The 16,829-nt window shown below is 39.3% G+C and overlaps 1 protein-coding gene across 1 annotated transcript in view; it reads right to left on the bottom strand.

The window, feature by feature from the left end:
- Nucleotides 1-16,829, bottom strand: part of PKHD1 (PKHD1 ciliary IPT domain containing fibrocystin/polyductin) — a 377,339-nt gene that overhangs the window by 227,366 nt on the left and 133,144 nt on the right. Inside the window, 2 exon segments of the mRNA XM_087817135.1 lie at nt 13,319-13,374; nt 13,376-13,436. Coding sequence (XP_087673261.1) covers nt 13,319-13,374; nt 13,376-13,436 — 117 coding nt within the window.

Here is a 16,829-nt window from a genome sequence, read left to right on the forward strand (position 1 = left end):
TCGATAAGCACCAATGCCTTCACTTTGAGGGGTATTTTTATTTTAATCTGTTACGTGGTAGCAATAAAAGTAATCCAGGATTCAGAGTGGCATGGTACAAAAAAGCACAGGAATTGGAGTCAGACTAAACTTACAACTGAATCACAGTATCATCAAATTCTAACCATGTACCTTCGGGTAATGAACTCAAGAGTGGGCTTCAGTTTCCTCGGTTAAAAAGCAGAAGTAGCAAGGCCTTCCCTCATAGCGTTTTAGGGAGATTAAATAAAATAACATCTATGAAACATGTCGTTTGGACCTTGTCACATAATAGACCCTCAATATCTGTCTTTTTTCTTCCTTCCCTACACCACTCTGTGTTTTGAGTATGTCATTTGCCACCTCTTTTTTTAATTCAAATAAAAACAAAGAGCTACTAGAAGTCCATAATGAATTTCAAATCTGAAGACTTCAACTCACTTTACAAATAGTCTCAGTAGAAAACAAAATGAAAATTGCCTCAGAATGGTTGTCCTGAACCATGGTGTATTAATTGACCCTTTCAAACTCTAAAACCAGGTGGATTCAACATAGGATTGCTCTGCAAAACTGATGGGTACCGTGTGTCTCTGTACACCTTGGTTTCTGTTAGAATCCACAGCATCCATCTGACCCTCCCATGCCAGTATACTCTCCTTCCCTGTCAAAGATTCAAGAAGGTAGTCTGTCTCCCAGTTTACTCTGGCCTTCTCCAGCAAGGGGCAAAGCAAAGATTTTTTCAAGACATTAACTGAAGCAATACTTCAGAAAACACATGGCTTACTCCCAACTCCTTCCTCTTTTCTCAGTACATTTCCTTCCTCTTTTGCAATAGATCATCATTTACCTTTAGCCCACAGCAACTTACTGTCCTCCCTTGTTGCACTAAAGTAATATAATAATACTTGAATCTCTAACTACAGGGATGGCCGACAATAAATCATTTTCAAATTATTTTAAACTTTCCTCTTTATTTATTTGTCTGTGTGTGTATGGGCACTTGCACCAATAATGTTGTTCTAGGCTTAGAAAGGTCTCTGGGTTAATGATGTAATTTCTGAAGTTTACTTGGGCGATAATTTTATCTTAAAAAACATTCACAAAGTTCAAAATTTCTAATTATAGGGCAGGTAAAAATTAAGACATAAATCATCCCAAAAGAAAATAATTTTAATTTTATTCCTTGTTTGTTCTAACCTTTGGGAAAAATAAAATGAAATAAAGTTTATTTATATGTATATGCATATATATGTGAATTTCTATGATTGGTTATTCAACGGCTGCACAGGAAAATCTGTAAAGAGCATACAAAACATTTATCAAAGACAAAATACTATTAAAACCTGTGATCAATTATTCACAATATTCAATATGCAACAAACCACCTACTATGCACCTACCAACATGCATGCTACTCACAAAAGAACCAAGAATAAGAACAACAAAGTTATATTTCAACTAATCACTTATAATCAAATGAACTGAAAAAATTGGAGAATCTTTGAAGTGCATTTTAATTAATAACATAAACTTATGTACTTTCAAATGTTGCCAGAGCCTCTATAAAGCAGTAAAATTATCTCATAATTCACTCTCATTGCAAAAATATGACTAAAACATTGAACCTGCATGTTTCATGGGTGTCAGCTTTGTATTTCTAGCTATGTAGTAGATAGCGACATTTGGACGAGTTATCATCATCTCAAATTCAAGAATGTCAAAATAATTATAATATTCAACTGAGCTAGATTCTCTGCATCTAGTTTTTATTCTTCTGTCTATTCTCCATTGTTATTTTTTACACTTTGCCAAGGTATTTTAATTACATCCCTTCTTTGTTGCTTAACCTGCAGTATTTGCCTACGGTACTCAGGAACAAAGTACCAAATTCCCTTCTGATTTTTAAGACTCTCCATAATTTGACTCTACTATATGGTCTCTGACTCCTTAATAAACTCGCCATTCCAGGAAGCCCAATCTTGTTACCTCTTCTCATTTAACAGAATCAGTCTACCTCTATCCCTTTGCCCATTCTGTCCCTTCCACCTGTGTGCCCAACCTTCTACATGTCACCTAGTCTTCCAAAACACAGCTCAAGCCCCACCTCTCCCACTGGATTTCAGGCAGCACTTCAGCCCAGGCTGATGTCCACCCCCTCCTACGAACATTTCAGTGACTGTGGGATTTTACTTACGAAACAGGTTTGCATACATGAGATTTAGGCATGTCTAAGCATGTCTGACTAGTTTATAAGTCATTCGTGTGAGTTGCTTTAACATGGGAGAAGAAGCTTAAGTGAGGAGCAGCTGAGAAAAAAAGACTGCAGAGACAGAGTGGGATCTGTCTCAGATATGGGTTCTCTCTCTTGACCACATGGACGACTGAACCTGAAGGAACTCTCCAGATGGATTTTACACCTGAGTTGGGAATCCCTCTGTTGCAATTTTCTCACCAACTCACTTTGCCTCATTTTTCAGAATGGTGTTAAACTTGATTCCTCAGAAAAGCCTCTGAGACCTCCTCACTAGGTCAGACTCTCCCATCACCATGTTCCTCTCCTTTCCAGCACTTAACACACTGCAGTGTGACCTCTATTAGTGTAATTCTCTGATTGCCTCCCTTATTAAACAGGTATAACCTCCAGGTGTTATACCTATATTTGCTCACCATGATAGCCCCAATGCCTATCACAGTGTCTAGCATATAATAGGTGTGTAATAAATATGTATTGAGTGAGGGAAATCATGACCCAGTCATGGAGAAACCAGCACTCCAAAATTTTGGTGTCCAGGTGATTAGGTAGGACCCTTCGTGGCAGAGAGAGGAGGTCATATAGCACACTGCTACACCTTGGGTTTTGATCACCTGGGCAGCAATGAAAGCCTGTGCCCTTAGCACTCATGTGTTCAGTACTCTAATGGCAGGTATTAGCAACAGGGGCAGGGATGAGGCAGCCTCCAGCACCTTCCTAAATGGAGGGCAATGACCAAGAAACCCAAAACAGAAGGAAAAGTGCACGAAAGATGCCTCATGGTAACTACAGCAGACTAGTTGATGAACTCACGCGAAATTTGTCTTGAAAATAACTATAACAAGCACGCAGGAATGTCACAAAAGGCTGGGGGTTCTGTGAGAGTTGAGGGAGGCAGGTAGTAACAATTTTGTGATCATTACTGAAATATCCCAAGCTAAGCAGGCTCAAAGAGGTCTGGGGGGATTCAAATTATATAACCCGTAGTCAGTGACATATATTTCAATACTAAATTTTTCTGTAATTATCACAGTGCATGTGTCTTATCTTCCCACATAGACAGCTAGTACTTTGATATATGGCCACTGCCTTCTGTTTCTTTTACATATGTCATAATTCCTAACATGGTCCTAGACTCATAGTTAGCATTCAACTCAAAGGGATTTAAATGAAATATTTTGAATATTGCCTTCTGGGCATTTATTTGCAAATCTCCATCAGATATATACCTAAATGAGTATATAATATCTAATATGTAAAAATTACCACAAGAAAAACACAAACATTTATTAAGAACTTAGAACAACCAACCGATGCTAAATAGTTTTACTCTAAAGTAAGAATTGTTTCTGTTGTTTTTCTTTTAACAGATCATACAGATTAGAAAGATAAGATGCTTCAAGGACAAGATTACACAGCAATGAGATGTCAGCACCAAGTTCTGAAACTGGGACTTCTGAGTCCAGAACGAAAGAACTGGACACATAATGGAATTCCTGGCCCCTGGAAATATCTATAAATTAACTGTATCTCATCATCTTTGGTACTCAAAACATCATATTTCTACTTCATAAATGTTATTTAAATACCACACAAGGTGGACTGGGCGCCCTCTGGTGAAAAAGGCATTGCACACATTTTAAATGAGTCATTTCACTTCACAGAATTCTTAAGAGACACAAGTTGGGGGGCTGCCTTCCTTTCCCTACCACAAATCAAAAAACATAAAAATACAGTCTAAAAAACTCACCAATTTATGAATATGCTTAAATGAAAAAGAGTTATGCTCCTAACTTGTAATTTAATACAAAGTTTAACCACTTTGGGCTTTCAACATTGACCTGTTAACCAACAAAGTATTCATTTACTCCCACTAATAACTTCTACTCATAATTGTATTTCCTACAAATTATTGTTCAAGCATTTCAGTGCCATTCATCCATAATTACACAGTCCCAGAGAATCATCTTACCAAATGGGCATGAAGAGAAAGAACATAATCTTTGTGGATTAACACACTTTAAAATAACTAATTGTCCTCTGTTTATTTTGTAGGCCCTCAGTCTTTATTCCAAATGAATAACTGCCAAATCACTTAGGAAAGAGAAAGAATCATTTCATTAACATAATGTTTGTATCAGAATAGAAATATAAAGGAATTCACACAAAAAAACTAGAGATATTTTTCTCAAATATATGCCAATTATTTCCCCCTTATTTCTGCATGCATCTTCGCTGTTATCCATAATAAAACAATGAAAGTTACATTTTCTTCTGTATAGATAAATATCTATCAAGAACTGGAAAGACAGACATAGAGAGAACAGAGTCCCTGTCCTTCAGGTCCATGACCAGTACAGGAAATAGACAGATGTCACAAATGTACCATGTTAAGTGTTAAGACAGAAGATTACCCAGGTTCTGCTGCTACACAGACATAGAGCACCTCACTCATGCAAAAGAAGGGTTGTTTCTGGGAATGATATCCAGAAGAGATGGTAACTGAGCTGGGTCTTGAAGAATAATCCATAGTGGACCAGGTGACAAAATTGGCAGAGTACTCTAGGCAAAGGCAGTGGTGTATTCAATGGTTTGGGACAACATGACACATTTGAATAGCTGCTATATATGTGGCATGGCCCGATTGCAAGTACAGGGAAAGGATGGGGACCTGATGAGAGTCAGCAAAGGTACACCTGGAAAGGTGAGCAGGACCCATCCGGAAAGGGCCTCACAGGTTCTCCCAAAGAACTTAGAGTTTATTCCAAATGTGATTTGGAAACCACCAAAGAAATATGTGAGATGATAAATAAGAAAGTATACTGTTGTGAGACTAGTGATATTTTAAGACTGGTGAGATCAAATTATAAATAGAGATTACTCCATGGGAATGAATGGGATTACTTGGGAGAAGTATACAGTCATAAATGAAGAGTGCCTGAGACCAAGTCCATGGGAACGTGGCCATTCGAAGATTGGGTAGATGAGAAAAAAAAATCCGAAGAAGAGTAGTAAAAGGGAAAAAAAACAAAAGATGAAGTAATACACTTACCCATAATTAAACAAAAGAATGCAACTGCTTGGGGGCTCATTCTTCACCATCTCTTTATTACTTTTTGTTATTGTTAGGCTCTGGGCACCCTGTCCAGCATCTCTTGCACATGAGACCTATTCCTCACTGTTCATTTCAACCCTCTGCCAAAGAAGGTAAGATGCACAGTAGCAGAATATGAGCTTTGAGGGTAAAGAGATGGAGAGAAAATCCTGCCCTTCCACTAGTTTTCATTGCCCTCTTCCTCCAACACTTGGCCCAGATTCTGGGGTCATATACTATCTCTAACAATAGTGGGAGGTGATAAGTAGCCAGTGAACATAGACAAAGGTTGTCTACTGCTGATTACTCCACTGGCATCTAAGCTGACTCTCTCTGCTCCCAGAGCCCACACTGTTCCAGAGCCTATGATAGGCCACAAAAGCCACCTGCAAGGCAGAGGTACTGAGAACACCCTCTACTACTATTGCCCAATAAAAAATAAATTGAGATAGTAGAGACCAAATGGAGAATGATGTGTCCCTGGAATCTCATGTTGGAAATAGACCTACCTCCCCAAACAATTTGTCTAATACTCATTGGTCAGCTGCTCTACCCCCATTCGCATCATACAGCAAGGAGATGTAGGTGAAATAGACTTTTGAGGGCTCATTTACTTCCTTAACCACAAGGTTTATCAGCATTTCTTTGAGAAAAAAAATTTGTTCCAAACAACCAACTTACAAGGAAATTCTCTGAACTCAAGCCATTTGTGAATTGGAAATCCGTACTTCAGAAGAGAAGACTGACATTAACATCAATAGAAGACTATCTGTCAGACCAAAGAGATGGAACAGGGGCATTTTTCACATACCATTTCCCTCTGCCCTTGAGAACCACTTGCTGTGAAAGCTCCCTTGGATGAAAAGAAAACCTTTTGCATCATTGCTGGGTAATCTCTGGTGGTACCGTCTGAGCGGGGAGCATGTGCCTGCAGGAGGGAGAAGGCAGGGACCAGAGCAACCCTCTAAATGTGCAGATGAGCTGGCTGCAGCCACAGTTGAGAAGCAAACATTTCTACACTGAGATGAAAAGGAACTGGGCACAAAGTCTGTTTCCAGTGCTGAGAAGTTTACCATTCTTCGAGCATAAAGGTTTGGACAAAGTGCACGGAGGCTATTTGGGTGGTGCAATGAGCCATACTTTCGCTGAAGGCCTTTTCTAGAGGAATGAAAGGAAGGCTAACTTTTGTTTCTACCCAATCTGAGCTTTACTGTTGCTACTGTGACAGAAGGTAAGTGACTGAGAAGAATCAAAATATAAAGCTCAAAATAACAAGGAAACAATACATTGTAAGTTAAATAAAACATCTGAAACAGGGATCCTGGCTCCTGTGAGGATTTCAGGACAAGTCAACAAATGCCATTTGTCGGCCCTACAGAACTGTGGTAGAAAATCCTTTACTTAGAGGTGCAAGATCCACTTGGTCAGGGCTCCAGTCTTCTATAGAATGCCCTTAATATCCACCTTTATTCACTGTACAAAAAATATATAAAAATTCGTATATATGCCTGATAAGATAATCATTTTGATAATCATGATCTATGTTTTGGAGTGGAGGTGACAGTGAGGAGAAAACAGGCTAATATTTATTAGCATACTTCTTTTTAGAAAAGCAATAAATGTATAATGTTTAAAATAAAAATGTAAACAATCAAAAAGAAGACAATAAAAAGCATCCACAATCTTAATATAACACATTAATATAAGTAGTTGCTCTCCTTTTCTTATGTTTATATGTTGGTAAAATTTCATATATAAACAACGTTATAATTCTGTACATACCATTTTTATAAATTCTCTTTACTTAATATAGTAAAAACATCCTTCAGCTGTATTATATATTATTTAACATCATGGTGGTATCATATTTAAAATGTATATTTTATATACTAATCCCATATTTATTCATATTCTGTTTTTTTCCTATTATTTTGCTCTTATGAACAGTGGAAATGTGAACATACTTGAGCATAATTTGTACGCATACTCATGACCATCTCCTTAGAATAAATTCCTGGGAGTGGCATTGCTATATCTGGGCGTACACCTAAGTTTTAAGCCTTTTGATATAATTAGCAAATGTTCTCACAGGAAGACTGAATGTACTCCTACACTCACTAGCAGCATATTTTAGTGCCAGTCTCTTAGACTTTCTACTGCTTTTTTAAGTTTTGGTTAATCAGATTGTTAAGGAAAAAAATTACTTTTGTTTTAATTTGCATTTCTTTAATTCTTAATGAGGAGAACCTAGCAGAAAACTCATGAAAACAAAAAACAATCCCTCACTGGGGACACAGAATATTCCCAAACCCTGTCCTGGTGCAGTCACATTGACTGGCCATTTGCATTAATTATACTGATAAGTCTATTTACATCCTTTGCCAGATTTTCAATTTGTCCTAAAAATCCTTCTGATAAGGACCCAGGTGATTACACTGGGTCCACCTGGATAATCTAGGATAATCTCCCCACTTCAAGATCTTTCATTTAATCACAACTGCAAAGTCCCTTTTGCTAACTAAGGTAAACTTCTTGGGCTCCAGGAATTGAGAGATGAACGTATTTGGGGGCCATTTTTAAGGCTATCACAATTGCATTGTTGAATAATTAGTGCTGAGAAAATTGACTAGTCATCTGGGGGGAAAAATAGATAACTAACTTACCCACTATATCAAAATAAATCCTAGATAGATTAAAGTAGGGCTTGGCAAACTTTTTCTGTAAGAGCTGGATAGTGAATAGTTTTTGAGTTAGCAGGCCAGGTGGTCTCTGTTACAAGTACTCAGCTCTGCCATGACTGAATGAAGCTACCATAAATAACACCATAGATAATACCTAACAAATGATTATGGCTCGACTTCAATAAAACTTGGTTTACAAAAATTGGTAATAGGTCAGATTTGTCCCATGGGCAATCAATTTAATCATTAATTAAAGGCATTAATGTGAAATTGAAAAGAGAGAGAAACAATAAAAGTATCAGAAAACAAACAGGTAAATTTTTATATAGTTGTTATATGAAAGAGTTTTCTAATTGTGAAATCAAAGGCAGAAACATAAGGAAAATATTTGTAGATTTGCCCTCATAGAGATGGGAAAACGCCATAAAAATACGGAAGGTAAATAGCTAACTGGGAAAGAAACAGGCTCCTTATGCCCCGTCAAAAATGTTGCAAAGGGAGCCATACAGAATGAAGCCCCACCTGGGATCCCAAAATAACCTGAAAAAGTTAAAGTTGAGAAGATTTCCAAAAACATGAAAAAAGTATCTTCTGTATGCCTTTCTGTCACAAGTAAATACTATGTGTACACAAAGTAGAAACAAGCCTGCATGCATTTAAAACCTATGATGAGGATGGGATGAATATTAGTTACCCCTCCTTCTGGGCCCCAGTCTCTACATCTATAAGATGAAAGAAATCATCCCAGTCTTTCCTACTTCACAGAGTTGTTGTGGGTGAAATGAGAAAAAAGAATGGGAAGCAGCTTTGAAAATTATAAAGTGCCAGGATCTGGGTAAAATTCAATTTTAACAAATACAGACTATAATACCTAATTCAATGATACCCTTTCTCCATGACCAGGCTGAAAGCAATACTATTAATAGTATTGCTTTGATGATACATATGGAAGAATTCTCTTTGAAGGAAAAATCACAAGCTCCTGCCTATGTGGCAGTCCATTCACTTTACAAAGTTGAATTTCTTTTGGTACTCAAAAGTGTAAAAAAATGTAAAATCTAGACTGTATTAACCATTTAATAAACTAAAAGAAGGTTACTGAGACCTGGAGCATCTCAATAGAGGGAGGTATATAATAAGGCAGGAGGTATAGGCAGAGACCTACTTCAGATAGGAGATTATAATTATGTTAGAAACTTTAAACTTTATCCTAGGGACAGTCAGAAGCTACTGAAAAGTTTTGAGCAGTGGCATGATATGAATAGATCTGTGTTTTTCAAAGATCACTTTACCTACAGGGTAGAGAATGAATTGGAGAGGAACAAAAAAGGCAACTATAGTCCTAGCCGGCTTGGCTCAGTGGTTAGAGTGTGGGCCCATGGACTGAAGGGTCTCAGGTTCAATTCTGGTCAAGAGCACATACCTTGGTTGCAGACCCGATCTTGTCCCCTGACCGTGAGGGAGGCAACCAATCGATGTGTCTCTCTCACATTGATCTCTCTCTCTCTCTCTCTCTCTCTCTCTCTCTCCCATTTCCTTCTCTCTGAAAAGCAATGGAAAAATATCCCCAGGTGAGAATTTAAAAAAAAGTCAACTATAAAAGATAAATAGAAAGTTTAAACAACAGTCAGAAGTTGATGGCATCATGAACTAAGATGATGGTAATGGAGGTGGAGAGCAGTAAATGGGCTCATGACTCATCCAAGAATAAAATCAAGACTTGGTGATGGACACAATACAGGAAACAATGAAGGATATGAAAACTGACAGCTAGGTTTCTGGCTGACAGATATACTGGAAAATAATACATACCATCCATCTCTAGAATAATATTGAGGCAGCTTCATCAAATCAAAATTGTAAGCATAGAGTAACAACATGACAATACCTAACATTTATTGAGTAATTGTTTCATGCCTGTCATGTGCTGAGTGCTTTACATGTTTTATTTTATTTAAACCACATAACAACTCCATAAGAAATGTTTTTTGAATCAGCTCCATGTTATGGATATGGAAACTGAAGCACTGAGGAGTAGACCTTTTCAAGGTCCACTAGCTAGTTAGCAGTAGAAATGGTATTTGCACCCAGCAGCCTACACCAGAGGAGGGTGAGTGAGTGAAGGCTCTGTGACTGAGCAGGGTCAAGCTCATCTGGAGAAGATGCAGAATGTGAGCCAAGATCCTCATGCCTTAGCAGGAAAGTAAACTACAGAAATCTTGAGAGGAAGAGATGAATCTTGGAGCTAATTATTTCTCCTTGGGAAACTTGGTGTCAAGACAAGATACTTGATCTCTTCCTAGATTATGTGTCCAAGACGTGATACAGAGTCAGTTATAGAAAACAGGATCCACGTTAGTAACTGTGATGGTTTATTTTATGTGTCAACTTCACTAGGCTACAGGGTGCCCAGATGTTGGGCAAACATTATTCTGGGTGTGCCTGTGAAGGCGTTTCTGGATGAGATTAACATTTGAATCCATAGACTAGGTTAAGTAGATTGTCCTTCCTTAGTGGGTGGACCTCGTGAAATCCATTGAAGACCCGAAGTACAAAGAGCTGAGTGTGAGGGAACTCCTGCCTGAGAAACTTCCTTGACCACAGTAGTGGTTTCAGTGATGAGCTTTATTACCCAAACAGGGCCGAAGTTAACCCTGAGGCTTTTACTCAAGTTTTTCATATAGTTATTCACACAACAAATACAGGGTATCCCAAAAAATGTATGCATACTTTGGATAATTATTAATTCCAATGGGTTAAATCTGAAAAGATAGAAACATCAACTTAGCTACCAGCTGTCGAAGTGTGTATACATTTTTTGGGACACCGTGTATTTCTTAAAAGCCTACTATGAGTCTAAGCATTGTTGTAGGATGTTGTAAGTGAAAAATAGGAATATCTCTGCCCTCATGATGTATGCATTCTACTGGAGGACATACTAGAATATGTACAATAACTATGATAAATAAGCTTATATAATATGTTATTGTTAAAAGTTAGTTAAGAGACTACAACAAAGGAGGGATATGAAATGTTAACGGAAGGAATGTTGAAATTTGCTCAGATCGAATAGCCATTGGAAAAGAGTCATCTTTCACCTGGAGCTGTTAAGGACCCATTTCTGCCTATATGAGGAGAGAAGCTTGATTGAAAATGAAGCCAAGTCAGGGGAAAACAGAACCAAGAGTTGCAGGGAAATGAAGTCCTAATGACTTCATCAGAGCACCTGCGCTCAGTTGTGCCTCAAGTTTTTTTAGATATATGAGGCAATAAATGCCCTTACTTTTTGTTTGAATTGGGTTTTCTGTCACTTGCAACCAAAAAAGACCCGACGAATGCCCACACTTTCAGGTATATATAGTAACTTAAAGTATCTAACAATGTGTTTCTAAGTGGAGTTCCTGCTGTACTTGGGTACTGAATAGCTAGAACTCATTTCTAATTAGCAGAATACATTTACATGTAAACACCTAATATCCTAAAGACCTTAAAAACAGTATGTTCACTTTAACATGTTTAAACGTTAGCCTGGTTTAGACTTTTAATTTAAGGACCCTCTCTTATAGATCATTCCAAGGTCACTCTTGTCCAGATTAAGCAATTACAAACTCTAAGTTATCTTGCTTAAAAATCAATGAGATTTTACCAGATACATTTCTGCCATTGTGCATAGTATAGTTTTATTTTGGATTTCTTTGAAGCATTATTAGACAGAACAGAGAACATTTCCACCTTAGTTTTTGTTGGTATTGCTGGTTATGTTTGGGGTTATGTTGGTGTAGTTAAGGACTGATCCTCATCTTCTCTGAATTGAGAACCATAAATGCAGTCACTGGCCATCATGCCATGCTGAGGGTTCCAAGCACACTAGAACCATACACACTAATGCTAACTTGGCTGCTTATTTAGGATCTGCCACAACATACCCGCTGAACAGAAATCCGGTGCTGAACTGAAGACTGTTTGAATTCAAGATTACAGAAAACAATGAATGGATTTTGAATTTTCCCTACCCTTCTTCCTCTATTCTTCCCTTTGATTTGATCTTCCTCCCTACCCCTAAGTCAACATGAAATAAAACAAAACAAAACAAACAAAATCAACAGCTGCTCTCCCTTTCAACACAACATTCACATATGCAGCAAACTGTCTAGCAGAACTTCTTCCCCCAAACCAACCAAGAGGGCCCAAGGAGGGAGCAAAGAGATAATAAGCGCCCTTCCTCATAAATGAGCCATGAATAGCTAGAGAGGAGACATTTCCTTGGGGTTTATTGAAAGAAGGTGAATCTAACGCTGCCATCGAACCATCATCCCTGGATAGACAGACCCCCACCTCAGGCTATATGAGTGACAGAGAGGGGATTCGCAGGGATTCTCAGAGATGGGGGTGAATCATCAGCCTAGGGGACCTGGCCTTTCTCACAGAGGAATATCTGAGAGTACTTCTCTCCACTTAAGCAAAGAAAAAGGGCTTCGAAAGTACCCATCATAAAGTTTCCTGCAAGAAGGGGAGGCTGGCTTCTTTCTCCCAGGTTGAATGTCTGTGTATGCAGCCTATCTGCTAGGCCACCCATGCAGGTCTGAGCAGGGGGAAGGAGAATTACAGAGAAAGCAGAGCAGTGAAAGGGATACTGAGTGGAACGTCTTTGGTGTGAAAAGATTTATAAGTTCCCTCTGGATCAAGTGGATTCTGGGGAAGGCAGCTTGGCCTGAGTGACTTTCTGATACTCCACCCAAAACAGGCCCCAAGGTGAAAGCTAAGGGGATTTGGGACCGAGGTGACGCTTCCACACTGGGACAGTTGGAAGGTCTCCTACAGGGCTCCAGTGATCTCAGGCAAGAATCTTCAGAGAGGCAACAATGCCAGCAGAGGTTATAGCTGCACAGTTCAGTAAAAATCTTGTTAACCTTCTTCCCCTCACCTTTTCTACCTGCCCCAACACGGAGAGAATGTAAAATAAAAAGATGAGAGTAGGAGTGAAGGAGAGCCCATGCCCCTGATGTTCCCAGTGCCTCAGGCTGGAGCCTCGATTGGGAGGAAGGAAAGAAACTTTAAATGAGTAGGAGAGTTTTCAACTAGATGAATTAGGACTGGTCTTTTTAATATCTAACATCAACTGGGAACCTGTGGTGCCCGAGGTATAGTTAAAGGACAGGGCAAAAAGATCCATCAGAATATGGATTAAGAGAGTGATGACAGAAAAATAAAGTCTGTTCTGAGTCAGATTCTGTCTAGAAGGTTTGAGTCTCTCAAACACCCCTAGAAATGTACCCCTTTCATTTGCATAGCCTTGTGGCCAACTCGCACACCATTTCCCATGAAATTTATGTGGCGAAAAGTGCTGGGGGAAGGCAAAGAAGCTCTTCAATATTGAGGAGATATAAGATTCCTGAAAAGGAAAATCATAGCATATACTAGAAAATTAGATTCCATAAGATCCTGGGATAGTTTTTAAATTTGGGGTTGCATTGAGAAGAGATGTCCAAACAGAGCAAAAGCTTTCAACCACATATATATATTTGCTTCTTCCACTATTTGATGAGACCCTTCTAGGTTATGAGCTCTATGCTAGGAACTTAACAAGCTTTTTGTTTGCCTGATTTCACCCACTTGTTGTATTCAGCCTAAATGCAACCTAAAGGAAAAATGACTTCAACTTTATATATCGAGTCTATAAGACACTAAATATTGTACTAGTATATTTGAATATTTCTGTCCATCAGTTTCAGTCCCCTTGGGATCTCAGAGACTAAACTAGAAGTCAAAAGTCTATGAATTTGGTTTAATTAGCTTAGAGGACACCTATGGTTTTATCAACCCATCAACACTCCTTTATGAGATGGCTACCATCCTCTCTTTTGGTAAACAGCTTCCCAAAACAAATATTCATGCAAGCACACAAATACATAAGCACACTACACCTCCACCCTGGCCTCCCTGGTCAGAGCAGAGTTGTATCTCCTCACATGGCCTGGTCTCCCTGGCCTTGCAGATTGGTAACGTGACTTGAGCTGAAACAATCACAGTGCCCCATGTCCATGGACACCAAGTGTAGTCCTAAGCCTTGTAGGTAAATCAAGCTAGACTTGTGAGGCCTTCCCTGGTTACCTTTGGCACTAATGAGAGAGCACAGAGCTCTGTTCACTGGTGGTGGAAAACCAAAGTCTACATGAAACCAGGAAATGCACCAAGGAAATGACCATATGGAACAAGTTGTTAAGGAATAGGAGCCAGTGAAGCCAATATATGCAGTGAGATCCAGAAGTGAGAGACAGAGTCCTAATGCCATTTGGTCCCCTGGAAAGAGCCATGCCAGAGGCCAGTGGCCTTCTCACCCATCCTGCATTTTGATCAAGAGCTCATAAATTTTGGGTTTTGTCTAAGTTTGTTTGCATTGGGTTTCCATCCCTTAAAATCAAATAATTTAAGAGTAGTAAAGCCACCTATAAAAATGCCATACCACAGATGTGGTTTATATTTTAGTCCAAATGAATGAGAGACAGAAAGAAAGGACGATTCGTGGTGTAGAAGAAATGGGTCAAGAGGAGCAGCAAGAGGAGATGTTCTGAATATAAAAGAGACAGGACTAGAAATGACTGACAGGTGGCAAAGAGCAGAGATCTGAAGATATATTGTCAAATATAGAGGAACGGTTCCAAGATGAAAACGGGCTCTGGAAATTTTCATCCCACACCAAGAACAGAAGATAGGAAATGTCCTCAAAGTCCACGACCCTTCAGGAAATAAGGAATCACACAAAAAGAGACCCTGATCTCCTTAAAGTGCCTACATACTGCAGTTGAACAGGATGAGTTAGTAGAGTTGCTTTTAATCACTATTTTATCAGTGGAACTATTTTCTTCTAATGAAATAGTATGTTGAACACAAATATAGACTAGAAATAACAGCAATAAATTGATTACTTGAGCCATTTAAACCTTGATTGCTTGACCCCAATGTAGTTTATTGTTTGTGAAACCTCTGAAGCTTCCCTCGGAAACCTTTGGATTTTGGGGAGCACTGTATGGAAATCACTGACCAGTCACACCCTTCTACACATGTATCTAAGCCGTGCACACGACACTGTGCTTCAAGACAGCCTAGGACCCGTTGGCAACTATAATAACAGTGCCCAGGTACACAGTAATTTTAAAAAGCATGGAATTTGAATACAGATACTTGGTACTTTTAAAAGAAAAATAAATCATATTCAAACTTATTTCTTTAGACTCTTTTTTCTTATTCACTCCTACCAAATTCTCTTGTTTGTAATAATTGCACTAGTGTTTTCCTCAATCATGCCCCCACATACTAGCTTTTCTCAGAAACTTCCATTTATATTTAATGCCCGTATCTTGTAAATTTCTTTAAAAGGACAAAGACAGAAGTCCATTCAAGGCCGTAAGACTGCTTTCGCTCCTAAGAAACTGTCAGCCAAATTTCTCAGGGAGGAACTAGAAATGAAGTGAGAGACATTGATAAATTTCCCTGCTGAACAATCAATAAAAGCCCCGCCACCCTGTTCAGACTCCCACTGTGGAAGCAAGAGCCGTAATTACATTGTCAAAAATTCAACTTGCCCAGGCTGACAGCAACCCCCTTGAAAAGTGACATGTGATTGGCACTCGGGTTGGGGTGGTGAACCTGGATTGGCAGACAGGGTGGGGAAAGCAAAAGGCAAGAGTGAAATTTCCTTATTGACTACAACTACCCGAACCCCAGACTGCCCCTCTGGAGGGACCCTGTGACCCCTTAGTCATATTAAGTATCCAAGTGGGTAAGGGACAGGACAGAATTTCCTCAGCCATCTGCACTCCACAAGAGATTCAGAACACACCCTGCCCCAGTCCACTCCCAAACCCAGAGATAGAGACAGCGCTGCATGTGGGTATGTGTTCATGCAGGTGTGTGCGTGTGTGCGTATGTGTGTGTGCGGGCGTGCATGCATTTTTCTACATTAAAAGCAGAACATGAAACGTGCTTTCAACTCCATCTTCTCTCGTGACAGCTGAACAGCTGAAGCCTGTTTGCTTAGCGATTTTAATCTATGATAAAAATCAGCCTGAGCAGAGGTGTGCAGGGGTGGCAATGAAGAATGAGATGGGAGGGAGAGGGTGAGGGAAGCTATTTGTGTGGGGAGATCCACAGACCCATTTGTGTGATCTCTAGGACCTGAACTGGAGTTAAATTGCTTTCCATCAGTCAGTCCTCTTACTGTTGCGCATTAGGAGTAAAATGCCTTCAAAAAGCCTCACTTGCTCAGCAGTGCTCTGCTTCTGGTGAAACTGGGGAGCATGAAAATGATTTCCAAGAAGGCTTTATTGTAGCCACACCCAGGAATGGTGGTTATTCACTGCTGGGAAGCAGCTGCACCACGAGAGATTAAAATCAAAAGGTGTTGTTCACTAGCTGCTGGGAACAGAGCAGAAGCTGCCTGGGAACGTGGCTGCCTCATGATCTCCAAACCCACAATCCCTCTCTTGCTTTTCAAAGAAGTAGATGGAAATTAACATGGAGAGAAATCACTAGGCAGAACTGGCCCCACACGAAATTTTGAAAGCAAGTCCCCTGAGATCATCCCCATTGGGTACTCAGTGCTTCGAGAGAAAAAAAGAATATAATCAAAATAGGCATGACTAACACTGCTTGAGTGTTACCCTGTACCAGATGCTTCGGAGCAGCTCACAGGTAGTACGTCTATGAGGTGAAGATTGTGTTTTCCTGGTTTTATAGAAATTACTTTGCCCAAGGTCATAGCTGATAATGGCAGACCTGCACTGAT

This window comes from Miniopterus natalensis, chromosome 5, assembly GCF_054644295.1.
Source record: "Miniopterus natalensis isolate mMinNat1 chromosome 5, mMinNat1.hap1, whole genome shotgun sequence".
NCBI classification, from domain to species: Eukaryota; Metazoa; Chordata; class Mammalia; order Chiroptera; family Miniopteridae; genus Miniopterus; species Miniopterus natalensis.